Source organism: Amia ocellicauda, chromosome 13 (assembly GCF_036373705.1).
Source record: "Amia ocellicauda isolate fAmiCal2 chromosome 13, fAmiCal2.hap1, whole genome shotgun sequence".
Taxonomy (NCBI): Eukaryota; Metazoa; Chordata; class Actinopteri; order Amiiformes; family Amiidae; genus Amia; species Amia ocellicauda.
In genome coordinates, this window is record NC_089862.1 from 27,998,612 (window position 1) to 28,023,920 (window position 25,309).

General features: G+C 37.0%; 2 protein-coding genes across 3 annotated transcripts in view; one reads left to right on the forward strand and one right to left on the reverse strand.

Annotated features, from left to right (window-relative positions):
- LOC136766687 (trans-2,3-enoyl-CoA reductase-like) overlaps window positions 1–17,608 on the reverse strand; it is a 42,262-nt gene extending 24,654 nt beyond the window's left edge. The window contains exons 1-2 of one of the 2 annotated variants that reach the window (XM_066720397.1): window positions 17,242–17,608; window positions 143–194 (exon numbers count right to left, since the gene is read on the reverse strand). In XM_066720397.1, the coding sequence (XP_066576494.1) occupies window positions 143–194; window positions 17,242–17,412 (223 nt within the window). In that variant the 5' untranslated portion in view covers window positions 17,413–17,608. The remainder of the gene's footprint in view (window positions 1–142; window positions 195–17,241) is intronic. The other variant, XM_066720396.1, reaches the window with a different exon arrangement.
- Window positions 17,609–20,813: 3,205 nt separating this feature from the next.
- dctn6 (dynactin subunit 6) lies at window positions 20,814–25,309 on the forward strand. Its single transcript, XM_066720400.1, has 7 exons — window positions 20,814–20,918; window positions 21,388–21,452; window positions 22,358–22,463; window positions 22,553–22,641; window positions 23,108–23,155; window positions 23,738–23,880; window positions 24,214–25,309. Exons 1-7 carry the CDS (start codon window positions 20,881–20,883, stop codon window positions 24,310–24,312), a joined length of 588 nt encoding a protein of 195 aa, XP_066576497.1. The 5' UTR covers window positions 20,814–20,880; the 3' UTR covers window positions 24,313–25,309.

A 25,309-nucleotide genomic window follows, 5' to 3' on the forward strand; every position in this document is an offset into this window, starting at 1 on the left:
TGCTCTTCAGCTGGAAAAATTGATTCTTAGCCATCTTACTCATCTATTTGTTATAATAAAGATCTGGATTTACTTTCCTTCAAAAGCCTCTAGCAGCAAGTGTTTTTAAAAGTGACTGTGTTCTTTCAAGGACCATACTTACATGCTTTATGAAACCTATTTTTAAGTTCAAGAACAGTCGAGGATGGATGCACCTGCAAAAGAAAAGAAGATGTGATTAGCCCACAATCTATATTTATTGCTATAAAATCATGCAGGAGTGATTTACAGATGTCAAGCCTGTCTTAATTTCAGTCTCAGTGACACGTTCATCTATTTGAGCTCCTGCTTAAGGCAACGACAGAAAAGAGTTGCTTCTTCCTGTACCTCTCAAGCTGTCAAGCAGTGTAATTGAAGTTTGTCATTCGTTAGACTCACAGATCTCGACTGAGCTGGAATGCCCTCCAGAAAGTGTTCCAAGGAAATAATTCCTTTGATATTTTGCTAAAGATCAAAAACTTTATTTTTTAAAGGCATTTATTTTTTTCTTCTTTTTTAAGCTGTTTTCAGTGTTAACTTTCCCCACTTCTGAATGTCCAAATCAAATGTCACCTCAGCGATGTGGCACTAAGGGTGAGGAGGACTAAGACACAGTGGGTCTCCTCTGATCCCTTTTTCTGGACAGATGGCTCCAACCACCCATTGGATATAATGATCAGTTGTTGCCAAGCTCCTAAAACCACAAAGATGTGAGTCATGTTAGTCGACCAATATGGAAGACTAATGCCAGAAGGTTTAGCACTGACCTAAACGGATGAAGAGGCCAAGAGACACAAAGTTTCCCATTGTTCACTCACTTTGTATGAAATTAAAGGTGCAGCCAGCAACATCCCCAACAGCATCCTTAACATGCTCGCCAACCCCAATTGTCCAAGGTTCAGGTAGTATTTATGCTTTACTGGCTACAAATACACAGAGATTAGTTGTCATGGCCAAATAAAGCTAATCTGTTTTTTGTTTAAATTAAAGAAATATTCTCTTCAATTGGAAGAGTATGCATGCTTATGTTATCTGAACTGAACCATAACAATAAAACAATACAGAGTCTATCCACCTTTATTAAAGGGTACGGTCTCTTGTTTGTTCTAGAATGAAACCGAGTATTTCTGGTTTCACTGCAGTTATTTTTACAGATAATCAATAAGGTGTTCTAAACTCACTTTAACTTAGTTTATCTTCAGTTCCTCTACCACAAGTTAATTATTATGATTTCCTTGCAAACCCAGACATGAATACCTAACTTTTGTAGGATTCACAGTGAAACAGACTACTTTATAGGTCACAGATCAGGCAGATAATTTCGCTCCTGGGAGTGTATTTGACACATCTCTGTTTTTCCCACTGTTTCTTTAGCCCCCTATTCTCCTGGAATGATTGTAATAATCTGGGGTCAGGTCACTACAGGAATCGATTCAAGCGAATCTTAACCGGCAACAGTTACTTTCCAGCCTCCTGAAGAAGTCTTACAGCTACAGGATTCAAACAAAACAGCCAGTCATAGGGGAACTTACTCTAAGTGTTAAAATGGGAAGGGATGGTTCAAGATCTGCATTAAAAAGGCAAGACAAATTGTCAAATATATTTTAATTAAGCTACCAAGTGTTTTCTCCTTTGAAGTTTTTGTAACACTTCATAATTGCAACCTTGGCTTGTTTGTTTTTTCAAGCCAGTAGACAGTCACATCTTTAGCACTTATTTGTGGAAGAAACAAATATCCCTTTCGGATATTCTTGAGCTTGTATAATGACTTCAGAAATGTTTTGTCTATCTGTCACAGACAAAAGTAAGAGTTATACTGTATTTAACTATGAAAGAGAATTTATAAATACATATTTCAAACAAACTAAAGTAATCTCACATCTGCCTATTACTTGGTTCTTTGATTCCCAGTATATATATATATATATATATATATATATATATATATATATATATATAAATATAAATATTTATCATGCAAATTTTTATATTTGGGTCAATTAAAATTAAGTTAATTATGTTTTATCCTTAATTAATTCATCTAGCACAGGCTATTTTTACTTTCAGATGTATTTATTAATTATTAAATAACTAGTGGTGCTGTCATCAGAGGATGTAATGTTGTAAAGATACATTGCATGTCAGTGTCTAAAAAACATACAGAAATGTAATTACATTTTTCCCAATTTACCCTTAACCTTTTACAACTACTTTCCAAAGACAAGAGGCAAATCTTGCTTCAGACCAAAACAGGTTTGGAATCATTGTGAAAATACGTAAACATTTAGACAGCTTACTTTGGAAACCATTTGGCAATCAGTTGCTTTGTCAAAAGGAAGAAAAAAATAAGTGAAGGGAGTTGTGGAAGCACAGTGGGTTTCAAAAGAAACTCTTTGCAAATGCCAGCAGATAATGCTCCCAAAATCAGCAGATGTTTTACTATTATGGAATTTCAGACATCATTAGTCCACAATTATCAACATCTGAAATGCAGTTAGCAACAAAGCAATGTTTTTTGCCACAGGGCTTTTGAAAGTAATCTGGATACAAAGCCTTGTGTTTCTCGGCAGTGTATCATGAGCTGAAGGCATTGGGGTTTTCATCAAAACAAAATGTGAACCTTTGCTAAGTTCCCCATTATGTCTATGATGTAGATGTTTTCATGGCTGCAGAATCTGTTCATTTTCAGCTGTCTCGTGGTGCCTTCTACAGAGAGTGCAGAGTCGCACCATGGTGTGCAACCTAATATTGTTGTGAGGATGACTCATTTTTTTAAAGTGCCAAATTAAAAACTTCCATTACGAGAGAAAAAAAAAAAATCATTTTGCCTTAACACTTAATTAGTTCATCACAAAACCAAAGCCTATATGGAATGCCTAGAACAATTTTAATTAAATCATTACACATGATCCCAAGCTAATGCTAAAACAATGAGCTACCAACAAATACATTTCCATTAAGAAATATGTGAAAAATCTATACCTAAGCTTAGTAATTGTTAATATATACTCTTTTATTGTATTAATGCAATCAAATGTACATTTTGTTTCCTGTTAGACAAGCATGAAATGTAAACCAATTAGTGGAAAAAATAACACCTATAGCTGATCCAATTCAGTACAGTACATAATATAATTCAGTATATAATAATAATTCTACCACTGTGTGGCAAGAGAAAAATATGAAAAATAATTCCAGGAAAACATACCTTGTGAGGCAGTTTCTGAGTTTCTTCATGTAAACCTGTTCTGTTCTTCTGCTCTTAACTGTAATTCAGTAAGACTATCCATGTGACCCTATCATACTGGCTGTAAGTGAGAATTATTTTAATTAAAATAAATAATGTAGTTGTAGTGTTTTTAAAGATACAAGGTTTAGGCAACATAAATTGCTGTTATGAATAATATATTATGGCATTATATAAACAATCCATACAAAGCAAATTGATTAGGAAACAACCTTGTAATTTAGGAACATGTATCAAGACATGTCTGTGTAAACAGTTTAAAACCCCACTAATAGTAAGAGAGATAGAAAAAGGGGAGCAGGTAGAGGGAGGATACTGCGCATACCATCCAATATTATATATGTATGAGATTTGAGAAATATTACATTATTTTGTAAAAACATGTGAAGGGCATTTTGAGGAACCAATGACAAATCTGAACCCACAGAGTAAAATAATCTGTAATTATGTATATTCCACAAAGGCAGTGAAGTGCAAAGCAGACAAATTGCTCACTGTACACACAAATGCCTTTTATAGATATGAAAGTGAACCATAATACAGATTTCACCTTGCCACCAGCACCCAGCACCATACCAGGTTATCAAAACATTTCACAAGATAAGCAAACAGCAGGGCAATGTCAGGCAAACCACGGCATTTTCTGTATGTGTAAATATAGGCCAGAGTAAGTCACACAAGCTCGGGAATACCCTATTGTCTACCTGTGTTACACACATCACAAAAATGTTCTGGAAGTTCTCATCTAGAAATAGAGCCTGTTCCTGCATTTCTCTTTCCCCCTGTTTTTCAGTTCAGTGGCCTCAGCTAAGAAAAATGTCAATATCACAAGCCTACATGCCTTCTGCCTACCAAGCTGACTGTTGCAGTGCAAAAATACACTCTACATCAGTGTAATAACAATTCAACAGGGGAATTAATCACAGACACCCAAATGCTGCCGTCCTAAATAAAATGAGAGCACATTTTATATTTAACAAACTGCCAAAAAGGCAGTGAAGCGCTTTGGTCTTCTTTAAAGTTGTGTGGAGCATTACGGTCTTCTTCATTTGTCTCTTTAGGAGATTTAATCAAGTATGGTGTGATATGAGAGTATTTTTTTCAGTTTTTATGGACATACTTGTCTAGCATAGTACCGAAATTTTTTGTGAGATACAATATGTAATAAAACATAAATAATGCTGACACAACTTGCTTTTGTGAATTGCATATGTATTTGTTGTATATGTTTAATTTAAATACTGTTGTAATATTTACAGAGCACTAGTTGCATTATTTTGCATTACTTATTACATATTTTGTGTATTCAATCTTACAATTATCAAGAATGATCTAGATTCTAGATGGTACACACAAGAAGAAAAAAATATAAACCTAAAAAGAAGAAACAAATTATGAAATGAGAAAAGTGTACAAAACATATTCAGCTGATTTTCTACAGAAAGAAATTTAAACATATTTCCAAATTGGAAAGTGAATCTAATTAAGTAATCATACTAAAAATCTCTTTAAAATCTAGAAAATCTATCAAATATAGTATTTTACATGTTGATTCAGATGGTTGAGTACCAAACCTGTTATTGTTTACTTTGTTAACATCCTGACTACCTTTGAAACAAGAAGTTAGTTTGCATTTGAGCAGGAGTCTTGCTCTCAGGGATGCGGTCTTTCATACAATTTGTAGGTACTATAGATACACCTTTCCACAAACTGGGGTGCAACGGAAATGGTTGTAGTTGGCATCTCTCCAGCAACTGTGATTATGATTGCATTCTCATTAATTAAGAGATTTTAAGATAAATTAAATGTAGGATATTAAATCAAGCCCAGCGATGGCCTGGCGTCCCGTCCTGGGTGTATTCCTGCCTTGCGCCCTATGCCTGCCGGGATCGGCTCCGGCTTCCCCACGACCCTCACCAAGATAAGCGGTTTTGAAGATGGATGGAAGGATATAAAATCAATTAAAGCATCGTGTGGTGATGTATAATATTAAACAGTATCTACAGTGAGGGAAAAAAGTATTTGATCCCCTACTGATTTTGTACGTTTGCCCACTGACAAAGAAATGATCAGTCTATAATTTTAATGGTAGTTGTATTTTAACAGTGAGAGACAGAATAACAACAAAAAAATCCAGAAAAACACATTTCAAAAAAGTTATAAATTGATTTGCATGTTAATGAGGGAAATAAGTATTTGATCCCCTATCAATCAGCAAGATTTCTGGCTCCCAGGTGTCTTTTATACAGGTAACGAGCTGAGATTAGGAGCACTCTCTTAAAGGGAGTGCTCCTAATCTCAGCTCGTTACCTGTATAAAAGACACCTGTTCACAGAAGCAATCAATCAATCAGATTCCAAACTCTCCACCATGGCCAAGACCAAAGAGCTGTCCAAGGATGTCAGGGACAAGATTGTAGACCTACACAAGGCTGGAATGGGCTACAAGACCATCGCCAAGCAGCTTGGTGAGAAGGTGACAACAGTTGGTGCGATTATTCGCAAATGGAAGAAACACAAAATTACTGTCAGTCTCCCTCGGTCTGGGGCTCCATGCAAGATCTCACCTCGTGGAGTTTCAATGATCATGAGAACGGTGAGGAATCAGCCCAGAACTACACGGGAGGATCTTGTTAATGATCTCAAGGCAGCTGGGACCATAGTCCCCAAGAAAACAATTGGTAACACACTACGCCGTGAAGGACTGAAATCCTGCAGCGCCCACAAGGTCCCCCTGCTCAAGAAAGCACATGTACAGGCCCGTCTGAAGTTTGCCAATGACATCTGAATGATTCAGAGGAGAACTGGGTGAAAGTGTTGTGGTCAGATGAGACCAAAATCGAGCTCTTTGGCATCAACTCAACTCGCCCTGTTTGGAGGAGGAGGAATGACCCCAAGAACACCATCCCCACCGTCAAACATGGAGGTGGAAACATTATGCTTTGGGGGTGTTTTTCTGCTAAGGGGACAGGACAACTGCACTGCATCAAAGGGAAGATGGACGGGGCCATGTACCGTCAAATCTTGGGTGAAAACCTCCTTTCCTCAGCCAGGGCATTGAAAATGGGTCGTGGATGGGTATTCCAGCATGACAATGACCCAAAACACACAGCCAAGGCAACAAAGGAGTGGCTCAAGAAGAAGCAAATTAAGGTCCTGGAGTGGCCTAGCCAGTCTCCAGACCTTAATCCCATAGAAAATCTGTGGAGGGAGCTGAAGGTTCGAGTTGCCAAACGTCAGCCTCGAAACCTTAATGACTTGGAGAGGATCTGCAAAGAGGAGTGGGACAAAATCCCTCCTGAGATGTGTGCAAACCTGGTGGCCAAGTACAAGAAACGTCTGACCTCTGTGATTGCCAACATAGGTTTTGCCATCAAGTACTAAGTCGAAGGGGTCAAATACTTATTTCCCTCATTAACATGCAAATCAATTTATAACTTTTTTGAAATGCGTTTTTCTGGATTTTTTTGTTGTTATTCTGTCTCTCACTGTTAAAATACACCTACCATTAAAATATAGACTGATCATTTCTTTGTCAGTGGGCAAACGTACAAAATCAGCAGGGGATCAAATACTTTTTTCCCTCACTGTAACTCTCTTTCTCCTTCTCTGTGTGTGTATATTATATATATATTTATATCATCACCATCACTATCACCTCCAGCCCATATTGATCCACTGTTGGATGAAGGTCTGCCCAATATATTTCCACTTGGTTCAATGTACAGAATTTGTTTTCCAGGTCACACCAACAAATCTTATTTCATCTTCCCATCTTCTATGCGGTCTTCTTTTTGGTATTGTTTAATCTCTTGGGATCCATTCTCTAGCTTATTTTGTCCATCTTCAGTCTGTTCTTCTTGCAATTGTCTGGCCCATTGCCATTTTAACATTTTCATATATATAAACACACACGTACATACATACATACATACATACACATCTCTCTATTTATTCTTTAAAAAGGGTGCTGTTCACTAAAGACTGCAGTCTATATTCTGTTTCTCTTCCCTTCTAATAGCTTAAAAATTGTATTTTCCCTTTTTTCTGCATCTTTCTCCATCATTCTTTTCATCTTGTAATCTGTCTCAGAACAGATTGTCAACAAATCAATAAAACTGCTCTTATTTCCTTCACTTTAGCCATTTTGTGTCGGCAATTGAATCTGTTTCCTGACCTCCAGATCTATACTCCCTGTGTATTATTGATTGAAAAATAAACTGGCTTGAAAATAAAATCATATACAAAAATGTAAGTAAAATTAACCTCAAACGTTTACTATTTGTAATTTGCATTACTGTAAATTAAAATGTTATTGAACATCTGATTTCACTGTATCAAAGCTTGTATCAAAATATGATTAATCTTATAAGAAATTTGAGTATACAAAAAAATAACTGCGTTCATTACCCCTGAGATGCAATAGCATTAGCTATAAGTTAAATTGTGTTCTGTGTCAATAATTTATCTATTTCATCCTCTTTTGGTTTAGTCTATGCTCCTGTAGACATCCTTATATCATAGTCTTAAATCTTATTGTAACTGAAGGCTAAAAAGTTTGCTTGGTAAAGCGAAACCACTTCACCATGATTTATTAATCAGCAATTAAGCTGGAACATTTTCAATCATTAATGAAAAATTGTGCATCATTCTTGTTTGACTGGTAAATAATTCATAATATTAGATGTGGAAAAAGATTCACTTTTTTCTCCCAGAGCTTTAGATCTCTGCTTGTGAAGAAGGCCGTTCACTGTGATGATTTATCTGTGCAAGATTCACCTTTGGAACAGGCAGAGCTGATGCCTCAGTCAAGGGGTTCCAATGCCCAGGTATAGATTTTCATCTGGATTATGTGTTTGTAACACTGTATTATTTTGCAGTATAAAAAAAAAAAATCTCATCATACTCTGTAATATCACAAAATTTGGTCTTGCAGATCTCAGAATCATTAATCTACATTAGCATTTATATAATATTAAGGAGTTCCCCAAATATCCCAAATGCCATTTTGACCTTAAACAAAAAAAATTAAACACGATGATTAAAGATATGGAGACACCATGCACCTTATACATTACCAAGAGAGTGTGTATTTAAATTGTTGTGATTGTCGCTGCTTTTTTGTGTATCACTTTACTTATGCAAAGCATTATGAGCAGTGCTGGAATGGTCACATGCAACTTGTGACTTACACAATAGCTAAATAGATATTCTCAAGCAGTGGAGTGATTTACATCATGGAGTTTTATAAGGGATCATAATAATCATTTAAAAAATGAATTGCTTGAGTCTTTGATGGATTCGTTTTTTGAAAAAAAAATGTAATAATAAGTGTGTTCTTTAAAGCATCACAACAATGGATCTTGCCTATGGGATATTATTTTGTTTTGCTTTGTTTGTTTTCAGTTTTGGTTCTTTTGATTTAGAGAAGATTACAATGTGAAATATCTGATTTTAGTTTATATTAAGTTTCAAAACGTAAAGCTTGGACACTAAGCTTCCATTAGTCTGGCATTTGACTGTTTAAAAATGATATGTTCTGTTACTGGTAAACAAAGTAATTCAGGAAGCAATGAAATAAACACCCTTTGACACTTGCATGATTACCCGAGGTCAGTGGCTCTAAAACAGTAGAAATTATATTAATTTGCTCCTGAACGGCAACACTTTAATATTCCTCCACTCTTATACTGAATAAGAAAAAATGCAATAAAGGTTTGATTTAAGGGTATATTCAAGGAGATGAGGTCCTAGAGGCTGAGCAATAATAAACTAGCTTCCATGGTAAGGGATAAACTGTGCTCCACAGGCAAAAGAGCTGAAAATGTCTTCTTTTACCAGGTAACTTATTTATCCTTCCCTGATTGATAGATAGCCTGCAACTTCTTCACAGAAGCTTAAAAAATACCCAGCAAAATCCATACGCTGCAGAAAATGTGCTGCGCTCATACACTTGATTTTAACAGCCATATAAAATTGTATGTTTCAGCAGTGTTCTTTAAGTTGACTCTATAGATCTCAATTAAGTGCAAATTGTTGGGATATTTCCCATGTTAAGAGCTGTGCTATGTGTTCATGGTGACTAATGCTCAGAAAAGTTGATACTTAGATTTGCTGTCTATCTATCTTTCTATCTCTCTATCTATATATTTATATGTCTGTCTGTCTATGTCTTTGTTTATTCATTTGTTAGGTGGTATTCTTTATTTTACTATAGTAAATCCTGGCATATGTTTCTCCATTTTAATTGCATATATTATGCCTTCATGGAGTGCATTGAAATGTTTTACTTGATAAATCATAATGTCCCAGGAGCCAACATACTGGAGAGATGAGCATTAATTATTATGACAGCTCTAACTTCTCTGCAGCTCCTATTTCTTATCACAGCTAGTGCTTACGTTTTTAATAAGCTGCCTTTCATATTAGAAATTCTCACTTAAAAGCTGAATAATTTAATTTTGGCTAAGGAGAAATTAACAGTAACGAGTGACTGCAGCCCTTGATCGAGACACAGTTCAAGAACAAAGACATCATAAGCATGCGAACAGCCAAGGTTTTCCACATTGTTATGCCAACCATGTTGCTGTGGAGATTACTGACTAATCAAATATAATGGCTCTGAGTCTAAGGTTTAACCCATAGAAGAACCATCTGCAGTCCGACTGCCGTCAAAGTGTTGTAAATTAGGATAAATTACAGCCAGCTCAGTAGGCTTTTTAGTCCAGCATTGGGGAAAACAAAAGACAATTTCATACGTTTCTGACCCTTAAACAGTTTCAGAACCACAGTCAAAGCACAGTTTGGAAGACAGGAAAGGATAGTTCAGTTGCAGAAAATGTATAGCTGCAGAAATAATTATTGAAATGTTTAATATTCCTATAGTGCTTTTCAAATGATTTGTTTGAAGTTATGAATACATATTTTGCATTCATCTGGTGTGTACACGCTGTTGCTGAAAGTCATAGGGTCCCCTGGATATGTTATGGAGATACAGCTTTGAAAAGAAGAACCAGATTTATAAACATACATTTGGATGAAAATGTTTAATCTTTCTCAATACAAAATGCAGTAGAGGTAATCTTTTGCTTGCATTTTACGGAAAAGGTTTTCATCAATGGAACATAATATAACATTTATATCAAGCAACTGGGGTGACCAGAGTGAGATTAATGCTTCATTATACTGTAATTATTTTTATTGACTAAGAACTAAACTAGAGGATTTTAATTATTCTGTCATCTGTCAATGAGTGCTTCAAATCTTTAAAAGCATATTGAAAATAAGTCATAGTAGGACAGTAATAATTTGTTTTAAATTAACATTCATTATAGTCTGTTTCGTATTCATGCACTTTCTCATAAAAATGTTTTTTGGTGATTTGTAGACCTTAGAGAATTAAACAAAAGGTCAATTTGAGTGCTGAGTGTACTGAAGTAAGAATTAATTTTCTTAAGAATAATGACCAAAGAAATCTGACATGCACAGGTTATGTAGAAGTAGGAAACTTTTCATTTGTTTTCTATTATTTTTTGTTGTTTTTGTTGCCTTTTTGACCTTATTGAATATGAAATGGAGTATAAAAGTAAGGAAAACCAGGCAGGTTGTTGGCAAATTCAAGACGTTGATCATACACTCCTACTGTTCAGGTGGCAAACAAAGCATCGCGCATATGAAATACATATTAATTGTAGTCTTGGTTTCTGTGGTGCCCTAGGAGACAAGTTCCATTCTTGTCTGACCTGAGATTGAGAGAGAGAATACTCAATGAGAGGTAAAATCTATGGACAGGGACTTGAAATACATCAGTGTTCCCTGAGCAAGAAAGTAAAATATCACAAAGCATTTCCCTCCACCCCCCGGAAAGTGGAGAAGTCTTTGTAGCTGCCCTTTAAAGTTCTTGCTTGGGCTGCTCTGCCACACACACACTTTCCATTCCTTATGTGACTATTCTCTCCTTTCAAGACTTTCAATGCTCTTCTTTAATCCTTCCTCACTTCTTCCTTCTTGATTTCACTCTCCAAAAGAACTAAGGGCTAGACCAAATCAAAACTTTCCCCTACCCATGAATTGCAAATTAAAAATCCGTACCCTATTGCGGTTTAGTTTATTGTTAGAAGCCACTTTATATTATTTATAAATTAAAACAATAATGTACAAGTTTGTAATTTGTGACTCAGGGGTGGGTCAAAATTTTGATTTGGTCTAACCCTAGGTTGTATGTCTCAGTCCATTCTGAAGTATACAATCATAGATGAAAAAGTTTGAATAAAAGTAACATGTTACAATAATGGGCACCAATTCTAATTAATGAATGTATGAATCCCACAGCAATAGCATGCACTTCTACAAAGTCATGATGTTGCATGTATAAGCCCTAACCCCAAACCCAGTCTGTAACACTATCCTTAAAACCTGACCCAAACCTTGTTATACATGTGAATAACAGCAGAACTAATATGAAGTGCATAAAATATTCATTATTATTCCACAGTATTGTTCCTGTTGTATTCATACATTAATCCATTAAGAATTGGATCCAAACCCACTACACCCTGCTCGAATTCAAACTGCGCCACCACAGGCACACCCAGCAGAGCAACAAACCCGCTACACCAAAACACTGGTTTATATACTCTACTGCATTCAGAGTGACTGCATCAACATACAGTGAGGGAAAAAAGTATTTGATCCCCTGCTGATTTTGTACGTTTGCCCACTGACAAAGAGATGATCAGTCTATAATTTTAATGGTAGGTGTATTTTAACAGTGAGAGACAGAATAACAACAAAACAATCCAGAAAAACGCATTTCAAAAAAGTTATAAATTGATTTGCATGTTAATGAGGGAAATAAGTATTTGATCCCCTATCAATCAGCAAGATTTCTGGCTCCCAGGTGTCTTTTATACAGGTAATGAGCTGAGATTGGGAGCACTCTCTTAAAGGGAGTGCTCCTAATCTCAGCTCGTTACCTGTATAAAAGACACCTGTCCACAGAAGCAATCAATCAATCAGATTCCAAACTCTCCACCATGGCCAAGACCAAAGAGCTGTCCAAGGATGTCAGGGACAAGATTGTAGACCTACACAAGGCTGGAATGGGCTACAAGACCATCGCCAAGCAGCTTGGTGAGAAGGTGACAACAGTTGGTGCGATTATTCGCAAATGGAAGAAACACAAAATAACTGCCAGTCTCCCTCAGTCTGGGGCTCCATGCAAGATCTCACCTCGTGGAGTTTCAATGATCATGAGAACGGTTCCTCCCCAGAACTACACGGGAGGATCTTGTTAATGATCTCAAGGCAGCTGGGACCATAGTCACCAAGAAAACAATTGGTAACACACTACGCCGTGAAGGACTGAAATCCTGCAGCGCCCGCAAGGTCCCCCTGCTCAAGAAAGCACATGTACAGGCCCGTCTGAAGTTTGCCAATGACATCTGAATGATTCAGAGGAGAACTGGGTGAAAGTGTTGTGGTCAGATGAGACCAAAATCGAGCTCTTTGGCATCAACTCAACTCGCCCTCTTTGGAGGAGGAGGAATGACCCAAGAACACCATCCCCACCATCAAACATGGAGGTGGAAACATTATGCTTTGGGGGTGTTTTTCTGCTAAGGGGACAGGACAACTGCACCGCATCAAAGGGACGATAGACGGGGCCATGTACTGTCAAATCTTGGGTGAGAACCTCCTTCCCTCAGCCAGGGCATTGAAAATGGGTCGTGGATGGGTATTCCAGCATGACAATGACCCAAAACACACAGCCAAGGCAACAAAAGAGTGGCTCAAGAAGAAGCACATTAAGGTCCTGGAGTGGCCTAGCCAGTCTCCAGACCTTAATCCCATACAAAATCTGTGGAGGGAGCTGAAGGTTCGAGTTGCCAAACGTCAGCCTCGAAACCTTAATGACTTGGAGAGGATCTGCAAAGAGGAGTGGGACAAAATCCCTCCTGAGATGTGTGCAAACCTGGTGGCCAACTACAAGAAACGTCTGACCTCTGTGATTGCCAACAAGGGTTTTGCCACCAAGTACTAAGTCGAAGGGGTCAAATACTTATTTCCCTCATTAACATGCAAATCAATGTATAACTTTTTTGAAATGCGTTTTTCTGGATTTTTTTGTTGTTATTCTGTCTCTCACTGTTAAAATACACCTACCATTAAAATGATAGACTGATCATTTCTTCGTCAGTGGGCAAACATACAAAATCAGCAGGGGATCAAATACTTTTTTCCCTCACTGTAACAAGCTCATGTTCATAATGAGCCCCAATTACTTGAACAAAAGTCTTAAAATCTTAAAAGTGGCTGCATAAAATGCTGCAAACCACATCTTTGCTTGCAGACATAAAAAGTGAATCTTAAATCCTGCTGGAAATTATCCACATCATTGCATGGGTATTGTGCCTGATTTAATCTTCTTAGGTGTCTTTGTGACAAGAAGAGGCTCTGTATTTTTTTTATTATACCAACAATACCCTCCTTTTTATACAGGGTTGTTAACCAATAAGAATTGTCCTGGGGTCTCTGAGAATTAGAGATTAATCTCCTGAACTGTGCTGGTAGCAACCCAGGAGAAGGATAATTTGTCATAGTTATCTAAAAGTCTAATGAACACTGATTTTGTTTTATCCTGATATTAGCATCTATGGTGAATTCATACATGGATGATTGAAATGTAAATGAACATGCATGTATTCCTCCCTGACTATCTTATTGGTGATTAGGATTAGAAATTTGTATTAGGGTTGGGCTTTTTTGTAAGACTAAAATTGGATTTGGTAATAAACACTAATTGCATTGTAACACTCATACCAGAGTTACCACTCTTGTGTGGACCTAGACCTAGTGTGTATCCATCCTACTTGTAAGAGGCAGATCACAGGCAGTCTGAATTCAAATAGCTCAATTCAATTCTCAAAAAAAAAAAAAGATAAAACATTTGGAAAATCTGAAATAAAAAAATAAAAAATCATACATACCTCTTTTGGATTGCTACTGGGTCAGTCCTGAGGCCAACAACTATCATTATATGTATTTTATAAAATACCATTAGACAAGGATTGGTTATACACACCCACAGCTAAGAACAGTTTATGTCAGATATATATATATATATATATATATATATATACACTCACCTAAAGGATTATTAGGAACACCATACTAATACTGTGTTTGACCCCCTTTCGCCTTCAGAACCGCCTTAATTCTACGTGGCATTGATTCAACAAGGTGCTGAAAGCATTCTTTAGAAATGTTGGCCCATATTGATAGGATAGCATCTTGCAGTTGATGGAGATTTGTGGGATGCACATCCAGGGCACGAAGCTCCTGTTCCACCACATCCCAAAGATGCTATATTGGGTTGAAATCTGGTGACTGTGGGGGCCAGTTTAGTACAGTGAACTCATTGTCATGTTCAAGAAACCAATTTGAAATGATTCGACCTTTGTGACATGGTGCATTATCCTGCTGGAAGTAGCCATCAGAGGATGGGTACATGGTGGTCATAAAGGGATGGACATGGTCAGAAACAATGCTCAGGTAGGCCATGGCATTTAAACGATGCCCAATTGGCACTAAGGGGCCTAAAGTGTGCCAAGAAAACATCCCCCACACCATTACACCACCACCACCAGCCTGCACAGTGGTAACAAGGCATGATGGATCCATGTTCTCATTCTGTTTACGCCAAATTCTGACTCTACCATCTGAATGTCTCAACAGAAATCGAGACTCATCAGACCAGGCAACATTTTTCCAGTCTTCAACTGTCCAATTTTGGTGAGCTTGTGCAAATTGTAGCCTCTTTTTCCTATTTGTAGTAGAGATGAGTGGTACCCGGTGGGGTCTTCTGCTGTTGTAGCCCATCCGCCTCAAGGTTGTACGTGTTGTGGCTTCACAAATGCTTTGCTGCATACCTCGGTTGTAACGAGTGGTTATTTCAGTCAAAGTTGCTCTTCTATCAGCTTGAATCAGTCGGCCCATTCTCCTCTGACCTCTAGCATCAACAAGGCATTTTCGCCCACAGGACTGCCGCATACTGGATGTTTTTCCCTTTTCACACCATTCTTTGTAAACCCTTGAAATGGTTGTGTGTGAAAATCCCAGTAACTGAGCAGATTGTGAAATACTCAGACCGGCCCGTCTGGCACCAACAACCATGCCACGCTCAAAATTGCTTAAATCACCTTTCTTTCCCATTCAGACATTCAGTTTGGAGTTCAGGAGATTGTCTTGACCAGGACCACACCCCTAAATGCATTGAAGCAACTGCCATGTGATTGGTTGGTTAGATAATTGCATTAATGAGAAATTGAACAGGTGTTCCTAATAATCCTTTAGGTGAGTATATATATATATATATTTATTTCTGGAACATTATACTGTGAGGCTATACATGGCAGTTCCTGTAACATGTGGGAGAAGAATCTCTCACAGTAGCAACACTTAAGTAAGTTAGTACAATTAACCCCAAAGGACCTTAATGTAGCTAAGCTCCAAAATGCATTTAATCCAATTAGGGCAGCTGCTAATATCAGTTAATGCAACTGACACTTACCTGAACTAAGTACTTTAAAAGGATACCTCAGCATGGTTCATTCCACTACTTTTTGGGAAAGTAATTCCCAGTCGCAGAACCTAATTTACATCAGGAGTTAGCAGGAGTTCCCTTAACAAGTTCATCTGAGATTCGTTCACACAAAACTAAGCAATGTCAATACGTGAGGTCTAGGATTTATGGTCATGAAGACTTAATTACCCTCTCACCCCCCAATATGGTTGGTCCTCCAAGGCAAGCTGGTTGAGGCACATTGACAAGGGGGCAGTAAGGGGCAGCTAATAACGAAGCTGTCTGTGCCAAGCCTGCTCTCTGAGTATATAAAGAGTTTTACTTTCCAGCACTATCTAATGCATATTTTCTGCAAGCACACACTTTTCTTTCAAGTATGCTTTGCATTGGATATATATTGAGGCGGAAAATTCCAATATAAATTGCTCATATACAGTATGTATGCTACATTGACAAAAACAATATAGTCTTTGACGATACTACAATTTCCCTATTTGTGAATTAACCTGTCATGCTGGATTTAGACTGAATTCAGACTGAAGTAGAACCACTGTCTGAACCCATTGCTTTCATTTTGTTTACAGATTAATGATCTTCAGACAACAACAGTGCCTAATTAAAACACAAAGACACCTGCTTCTTATACTACTAGAATTTCACAATTAATCAATGGAATGGAAATATTTGTTGTAAGGATTTTACATGAGTATTCAGATTGTCACATACTATCTATAAAACATTTATGTACAGTGAATGGAAAGCTTGCATATGAAGAAGCAGTATGAGCTATTTGGTTGCTTTTGTTGTATTAGAACCATAAACCTAGATGAGTCATTCACTCTGCATAAACAATGAAGACTGGACACAAATTAATACATGATTAAGAAACATCAGGCATTGTAGCAAAAATGCATGCTGCACTGGCCTATATTCATTAAATAATTATTTATTAAGTAGCCAATTAAATCTGTCTAGCTATTAGTAGGATAATATGAGAAAGCACTGTATTTTCTGCTCAGACATAGAAATTTTTTTCTGCTTCATAAAACAACACAAAACTGCAAAATAGGATGAAATCAGAAAATTGTTTACATATGAAAAGGTTTATTTCATGAAAGCATAGTAAAAAATCTATCAAATAAAATTATGAAAATGCAAAATGTATTTTGTGGGTTATGACAATTTCCAGAGGCACTTTTATAGGCAATTTATAGGACTAGGCTCCCTGGGTGTTAAATCACCATGATTACTTCTGTTCCTTAATACAGTTCACACTGTCTTGTGAATTCTTATCAGGTATTTTGTGATGCGTAACTAAAAAGTTTAGAAGTATCTTTCTACGAAAGTTTAAGTAACATTACAGAGTTAAAATCTTGAACTGTGAAGTGCTTTACCTTGTCTATGACGTAGACTTGCTTCCTTGTGCGAGCATCCAGTATCTCCACTTCAAAGTAGGCAATTTTAGAGTGCCGATTTGGCTGTGAGAAACACAAAGGGCCAGCACTCAGGACAAGCTGGGACAAGCTATAGAAGCTCTTGTGATCATTATGTTGTGCAGGTGACATTTTGGTACAGCTGTCCAGCTCTTGAAAGAGACCAGCTACTGCTCTGCCTGTCTGTCCTCAGTGATTTAAAATGATGTGTCTGTGTGGAAAGTACTTAGCCAAAAAGAGAATAACTATGACAATCGCTTATATAGCTTCCGAGCACCAAATACAGGGAGGGATGTCAAATAGCATTCCATATTAAGAGCATAATCTTCTTCAACAGGACTGAGAACAATGAGTGTCTGTCTAATCACTTTCTATATTTAACTTACAATTGTGTGGCAGAATGTCTTGTTTTCTAATCAGAGAGCAGCTTTTCAGTTCACACATCCCTGCTCCCTCACTTATCTCGACTTGCCAAAGCTACAGGTCCTTAATGAAAGACTTCAGAGTCAATAGGTCATCAGAACTGGGGAGGGGATGAATTCCACTCTTATCACAATGGGGGAGACTTTGTACATGATCTCTTAGTGAGAAAGAGTCACAATATGGGCTAAACCCAATCAAGAATTTAGCAAAGTACAAACTTGTACTCTATTGTGGTTTATTAGAGATTATTGTCTAAAGCCACTTTCTACTACTTATAAATCAAAATCTGACAGGGTAGAAGTTTGTTAATTGCAATCCACAGGTCTAGCCTTTGATTTATCGCATTATTGAGATACAAAAAACTGATGCGGGTATAGACTGTTTAGATGTATTATTTTGAACGCCAATGTGTGCATGTATGCATCTATGTGTGTATATTCAGTTTTTCTGACAAAATAAATACTCCACCTGCTAGTTGCCTTCCAGAGGGTATAATATGACACTGACGTATGATTTAGCAAGAGTGACAGTGTAAATATATCATTATCATTGTCTTCAGCATAAGACAAATGTATTCTTGCCATTATCCACATCATTTTCTCCTTGGCTACTTTTGTTGTTGTTGTTGTTGTTTGTTCTTCTTTTTCCTTGAGATTAATAGTTTTTCCTTTAATCTAACCATGACGTCATGACCTAATTTGCAACCCTCAGGAAGATTTGTTGTTTCAAACTGAATCATTTCCATGAGAAAGATTGGAAATTGATGCCCTGGCATCCTCATTGATGTGTTATGGGATGAACTTACTATAATGGTGCAACTGTTATAAATATACTCTGGGAAATGTTCCTGACTGAAATGAATACTACAAAAAACAAAACAAAAAACTGTGACAGTCGGCCCAGAGAAAGTGCTAAACTGTTTTTGTTAAGAGCGGGAGGGAGGGGTATTTGTATGAGAAGATTTTGCAGTCAAGTGGCAACAAAATATATTCTATGAGGCATTTTCTTTGGAGATGCTTAAGTAATGTTCAAATGGGTCAATAGTTCTAATTCTTTCTGTCATAGTTGTATTTATGATTGTCACATGGTCCATAACTCTGTGGGAATGTGTCTGTCATTCTGCCCACATGCCTGCTTGGCTATTTTGGACCTTGCTTCCAGTTGGTTGGGACATGGGCCAACTGGACTGTTGGGCAGGGCACCACCCCAGACTGAGTTCTACACTCTGTCATGTTGCAATTGCTTCTGGCTGTTCTGATTATCTCATGGCATATCACAATTTCAATGTTTTCAAATGAAATTATATCAGTGTGTTTATAGGGCTATGGTTGTGAGGTTTATTATTAACCAGTTGGAGAAAGGAAAGTGACTGTTTTAATTTTGGTCTGCTAGAAAGCCTTAATTAAAGGAATGAGTAAAACATCATAGGTCACACCAAAAGAAAAAAAGTTAATACACAATGCTGGTTTAGTTTCAATGCTCATTATTATTATTATTATTTTGGAAGATGAGTGCACAATGTTAAATTCTAATAGCACAACCATCTAAAATGCTTGCTATATAATTTCAATGAAATTGTATGGTAAACGTTTCACTGGCAGTTCTGAGTGCTCACAATTGTATTCTTGAGCTTTTGTTCACACAGCAATACTGTAAGCAAATGAGTCACCCTTGGGAACAGATGGGATTATTTGGACAGCAATAGGCAGCAAAAGAATCAAAATATTACTTTCAAACCTCACTCAGCCATCCATTCTAGACAACAAGAACTTGTGTATTACAGCCAATTGAGCAAAATGAAAAAGAAAAAAGGTTGTAAACAATTGTAAAACAACTTTCAGCTGACACCTTTATTGTTATCTACCATGGTTTGCTTTAGTAATGTCTCATCTGTTAGACTTGGTATTGATGTGTGCTGTAACAAATATGCCTTTTGTTTGGAAAATATCTAAAAGCAAAGCATACAGAGCTATTTATTTTGGGGTATAACTTCCAAAGCACAGCCCTTCTGTGCAGGCGTGACATAGCCATTAACACAATAATATTCAGAGAGACTGGAGCAGATGTTGTAAAGAAAACACAGCATGACATGATTGTGATAAATGTGCTGGACGCTGCAAACCACAGAGATAATTTGGCATATTGCGTCGTGATAACAACCTACATTATTTGGCAGCAGCTGTTACTGCCTCATCCAAGTAATTGGGCTCTTTTATTTTCCGTCTTATTTCAAACAGAGGCAGGACAACCAATTAACATGATTTACAGCAAACAGATATACCATCCTAAAGCCTGACTTACCACATCTCAGATGTTAAGCCAGAGTGGGTGTGATTTGTATTTTGGATGAGTATCATGAAGGAAATATAAAGCTGCTGCTAGAAGTAAGGCATGCTGGAGAAACACTAGGTGGCACTGCTCCCCAAAGATCAGGATTTCCAAACCAATGCACCCCTGTGGTAACAAGGGAAACCAAGCTGGAGGGAAGTGTGATTCAGGTGAAATGTGAAACTGAGGTGCTGCCCACACCATGGCACTTTGTTGCAATCATAGGGTTGGATCCAATCCCAATCATACTGCCACCTCTTGGTCTCTCTGGGCTTTCCAGACAATCATTTAGGTTTCCTCTCACTATAAGGCTTATATGTGCCCTCTCCTGTCCTTTCCTCTGAACATTGATGCTTCTCTTGTCTTGCCCTTACACTCCCTCTGGGTCTTGAAATTCTGTGTCACGTTTGAAACCAGGGTGGATTGATTTGTGAAAATTGACAATGTGCAATAAACTGTGAATCTATTCAATAACAGTGTTAACAATTGCATATTAAAAGAGTGGCTCATGCCTAGGCCTGAATCATATAAAATAATAACGTAAAATATGTGATTTTTTAATCTGCGTAGGAAATGCTTTAGAAAAAATGCATGTTTATTGAACTGCAGCCTCCATACTGGTACTAATTAAATGAAATAAATAATAAATAAATAAAACCTTTGAAAGTTGTGGTCTACCATTGTTTGGTCTGTCTACACATATACACCAGGTGGCAGCATAAAAAATAATTGAACATAAACATTCAATCTGGTCTGCAACACGACAGCCGCGCAATCAAACAGCGCCTAGTCGCTCCAGTGACGTCAAAGGCGTCTCAATCGACCGTGGATACTTCGATTGAATCCAAGATGGCGGATATCAACACAAAACAAATAATGCAGAGAAGGTAAAACAGAGAGAGTGCAGATTTTTTTTTATCCGTTGTCGATGTTTTTGTTATAGTGTTTTTTTTTTTATTATTATTACTAACAGGAACGCCATAGGCTGTTCTTTGTTAAATTAGTACATGCATTTTTCTAAAAATAAACATATAAAACAAGTGAATAATGACGGCAGCCAACACCCAAATTTGCTTCGGACGATGGATGTAATGAATTAAATGGTTGCTCAGAATTCACCTTTTTAGTTTACTGTTTCGGTTTCCTGTGCAATCAATTAAATTAATGTATTATTTTGCAGCATTTACAAGTAAGCATCATAGATCTCGTATCTGTTTAGGCAGTTAATAAAATGCAGGATTTGTGCATCTTTTATAATCCAGTGATCTGTAAATGTATTGTTTATGATCAATCTGCTATATATATAATTTTATAATAAACGGCGTTTATTTTTTTTTCCGTTTGTTCTGATTGTAGTGCAAAGATTGCAGCTGGAGCAGTGGTTTGTGTGGAAAGCGAAATAAGAGGTGATGTTACTATTGGTAAGTTTCATGTGTTTATTTCGTGATTATTAAAATAGTTTTGAATGGAAGATCTGGGTTATTTACTATTCGAGTACAGACGTATTATGTAAAATATTTTGAAATTAACGACTGGGGGGGGTTTCAGTAGCCCCTCACTTGAGTTAAACATGGTAAGCATGTTAAAAATAGCAAATATTCACATTTCAGAGGAGTTTAATGATCAGCAGGGAGACTTGTAATCAAAGGTTTTTTCACACATTTTTTAAACTGGTTACTAAGGTTCGTACAGCAATCTTTTTAAGAACCGTATCACCTACAAGGTAAAGGGTAGGGCTGAAGTTTGAATGAAACTCATCACCCTTGTCTGGAAACTTGCCAAAAGTGAATTAGAGGCTCCTGGTATTGTTTAATTTAAATTGCTATTACTTACAAATTGAACAAGGTGGTGCACATGTTTGTAGTAGCTAAGTTGAGCCCCAGGGTGATTTTTCTTGTCATGGTCCATTTTGAAAATGTAGGTCAACCTTTGACAGGTCGTAGGTCAAAGGGGAAGTGAAATACAGCTTTGTTTTGTTTTCTCTTCTAACCACTGAGAGCATTCTCAAATACATAATGTCTACTGGTAACTTATTCAATACCTAATGTCCAGTATGCCTTGCTCTAACCAATAATCTGTGGAAGACCGATGATCTCGGTACTAACATCTCTTGTTCTTGTATTCTTGCCTTTTTCACTGACTAAAATATATGTAACATTTAAATTACAGCTGATTAGTAACAAATGTAATATGCACCAAAGACACCTCTTGCTTTCTTTGCTTGAGCAGTAGAAAGTGCTTGTAGATCCAGAGTATCCTGACAAAGAGTATGATTAAAATAATTCACTTAATTCTGTGTCTTACCCTGTATACATCTCTCCCCCAGGTCCAAGGACAGTGGTCCACCCCAAGGCTCGCATTTTGGCAGATGCAGGGCCCATCATTATTGGGGAAGGCAACCTGATTGAAGAGCAGGCCCTGATTAGAAATGCGTAAGGAATCTTCTGTGCTAGTTGATGCTTTTATGAACAAATTATGTTCTTGACACTATTTGATTGTTCCCTGTCATTTGCTTTATTAGCTTTCCTGAAAATATGACGCCTGACTCAGAAGGTGTGGAGCCCAAGACGATGACAATTGGAACAAACAATGTCTTTGAAGTCGGATGCAGTATCCTTTCCATGTGAGATGAATGCTCTATGTTGGAGATGGTTTGAGTAACTCACTTAATATAAGATAGTAAAGGAGTCTCAAATGTGGATTTTGTAATGCTTTATCTGACCATATTCAGGTAAATATTAATATCATCGTATCAAAAGTATGCTGGGTGTCATATAGAGAAGAGGAAGATGCCATATGGGAGAGTGTCTGTATTTAGTATGTATATATGTATTTATTATTGAAGAGGGGTGAAGGATTGCAAGTATTTACATCACATGGTTAGGCCATTTTCCGTTTTAAGATGCTTTGCTATTTGTGATATTTATAACCTTTTATTTATTTTTTCATGCATAAAATTATATTAAAAAGAGGTATAATCAAAAGCTACCCCTTATTTAAAATGCTACGTTGTTACCTTGCTTTTTAAGCATTTGCTGAGACACAGAAGGCTGCTTTCCTTAACTGACCTACACAGAATCACAGGCTTTGAAAATTGGGGATAACAATGTCATAGAGTCCAAAGGTAAGAAAGATTTACAGTGGTTATTCAAAACTCCAGTTTTCTTGCAGGCCAGTCTGTGCCAAATAACTTCTTCAATAGATGTCTTCTAAAACTTGGATAGTGTGACATGGGATGGAATATAAAATATGCCACATGTTCCACATATATGCTTTAAGCCAACCGACCCAAAAGACAATGAATTGAACACCCTACAGTTTTGTTATTTTGGGGGCGGGGCCTTTCAATATTAATTTCACATCTCATGCAGGGTTGGGTGTGACGAAATTAGTGCAGTGTTTGAAAAGTTATTATCGGATCGAAGTAAAGCAGGAACTTTCTGTTTTAAGTGCTAAACTACCCACTGAGCACAACTCTAATCCCCCATAATACTCAGTTCAAATAATCAAATATTCTTTTAATAGATTAATATTCTAATTTGCCTCCCGTCTCCTCCAGATATCACACTGTTAGGTCTGTGCGGCTCTTGTTTGTTTAGTGAACTCCAAGAGTGGGCTGTGTAACTCCTACTGAACCATATTGCAACTATTGAGAGAGATAATGTTACCATTTAAAAAAATTCTCTCTCTCTCTCTCTCCATCCAGCTGAAGTAGGTAGGAATGTAATCCTTACTAGTGGTTGTATCATTGGAGCCTGCTGCCAGGTGAATACTTGTGAGCTCATTCCAGAGAACACGGTCATCTATGGCTCCGGATGTATGCGGCGCGTGCAGACAGAGAGACCACAGGTAGGTGCTGCCTTCTGACCCTCTCAGCTTTACCAGTAGGTTTTGAGTTGTAGTTGGGTGACTTCCTCCACCCCTGCCCTAGCCACCTGTAGATTCCTAAAGAAGATTTGAGTTTGCATAATGCCCTTTTTAATATTCTCCCAGGTTTTAAATCAGAACCAAGAAGTGATTTTCCTACATAATTATACACTTTTATAATAATAATAAAATGTATATTTTAATTTGTGTACTCTTTTCATGCTGTTGACCTTTAATCATATATGTGGACAGTAGGAAAGATTTTGAGGATTTTAATGTATTTATTAATTCATACATTAATTTCTCTCACATCAGCCTCAAACACTCCAGCTCGATTTCCTAATGAAGATCCTCCCAAATTACCATCATCTGAAGAAGACTGTCAAAGGAAACGCCACTCCTGCAAAAAACTAAATTTTACCTGGACTGACTAAATTCTCAACAACATTGACATTGCACACAGAGGTATTTCATTGCAAGCAAAAAAAAAAAAAAAAAAAAAAGCACTGACATCAGACATTCCTTCTTCACTTCTGGATATACTCAAAGACCAATGTTATACCGCTCAGGACCTGGGACATGCAGTACAAATGGAAACACTCGGACACACCACAAGCAGTTTAAAAAATAAAATGACATGGAAACCTAATGTTTATTTTAAGGTATTTGTTTTAAGGATGTTGCCGTAGCAAGAATGTGTGCAACGCACAATTTCTTATTAGAATCCAGTAATTTCAATGAAAACATGATACTGAAATGTCTATATTCTGTTCATCCAATACAAAAAACAAAAAAAAGGTCAACTGAATTTAGTGAGAACAAGAAGCAATCTCCTCCACACACGCTTAAACTCCTCTCCAGTCATTTTGGTTGAGTACAATGCTGACGTTTCAGTCCCCACACCTTTGTCAAGATTTTGAATTTATAAACAAAAAGCCTTTCTCTCCTTATTAGTACTAAGATTGTTTGCTTGCTCATGTTCTGGAGTTCTGCTTTTAATGGCTAATGAATATAGTTTTTCAATTTGAGATATAGCTCACACACTACTGCACATCAATAATATGCAGATATAGAGGCATTAAGGGGCTCAGGGTGTCGCTATTCTCCTCCCTGTGTGTGAAATAACTCGTAGTCTAGACAGTCAGTGAGGCAGGTCTCTTCAGCCGTTGCTTGATGCTTATATATATATTTTAATTTGTATTATTGATTTTTAAAAGTAGAAGTCCAGGATGTGCCAAAGCACACAGACACTATCTAATCTCAATGCTAAGAAAGAAATACTGTCTTTTATTTATAATTGTCAAGAAATCTTTTGTTTAATTGGTCTTTGAAATCATTATGTATATATATTTAAAACATGTAATAAACTTGATTACTGTGTTACGCCTCACTAATAAAGTAATGAAACAAA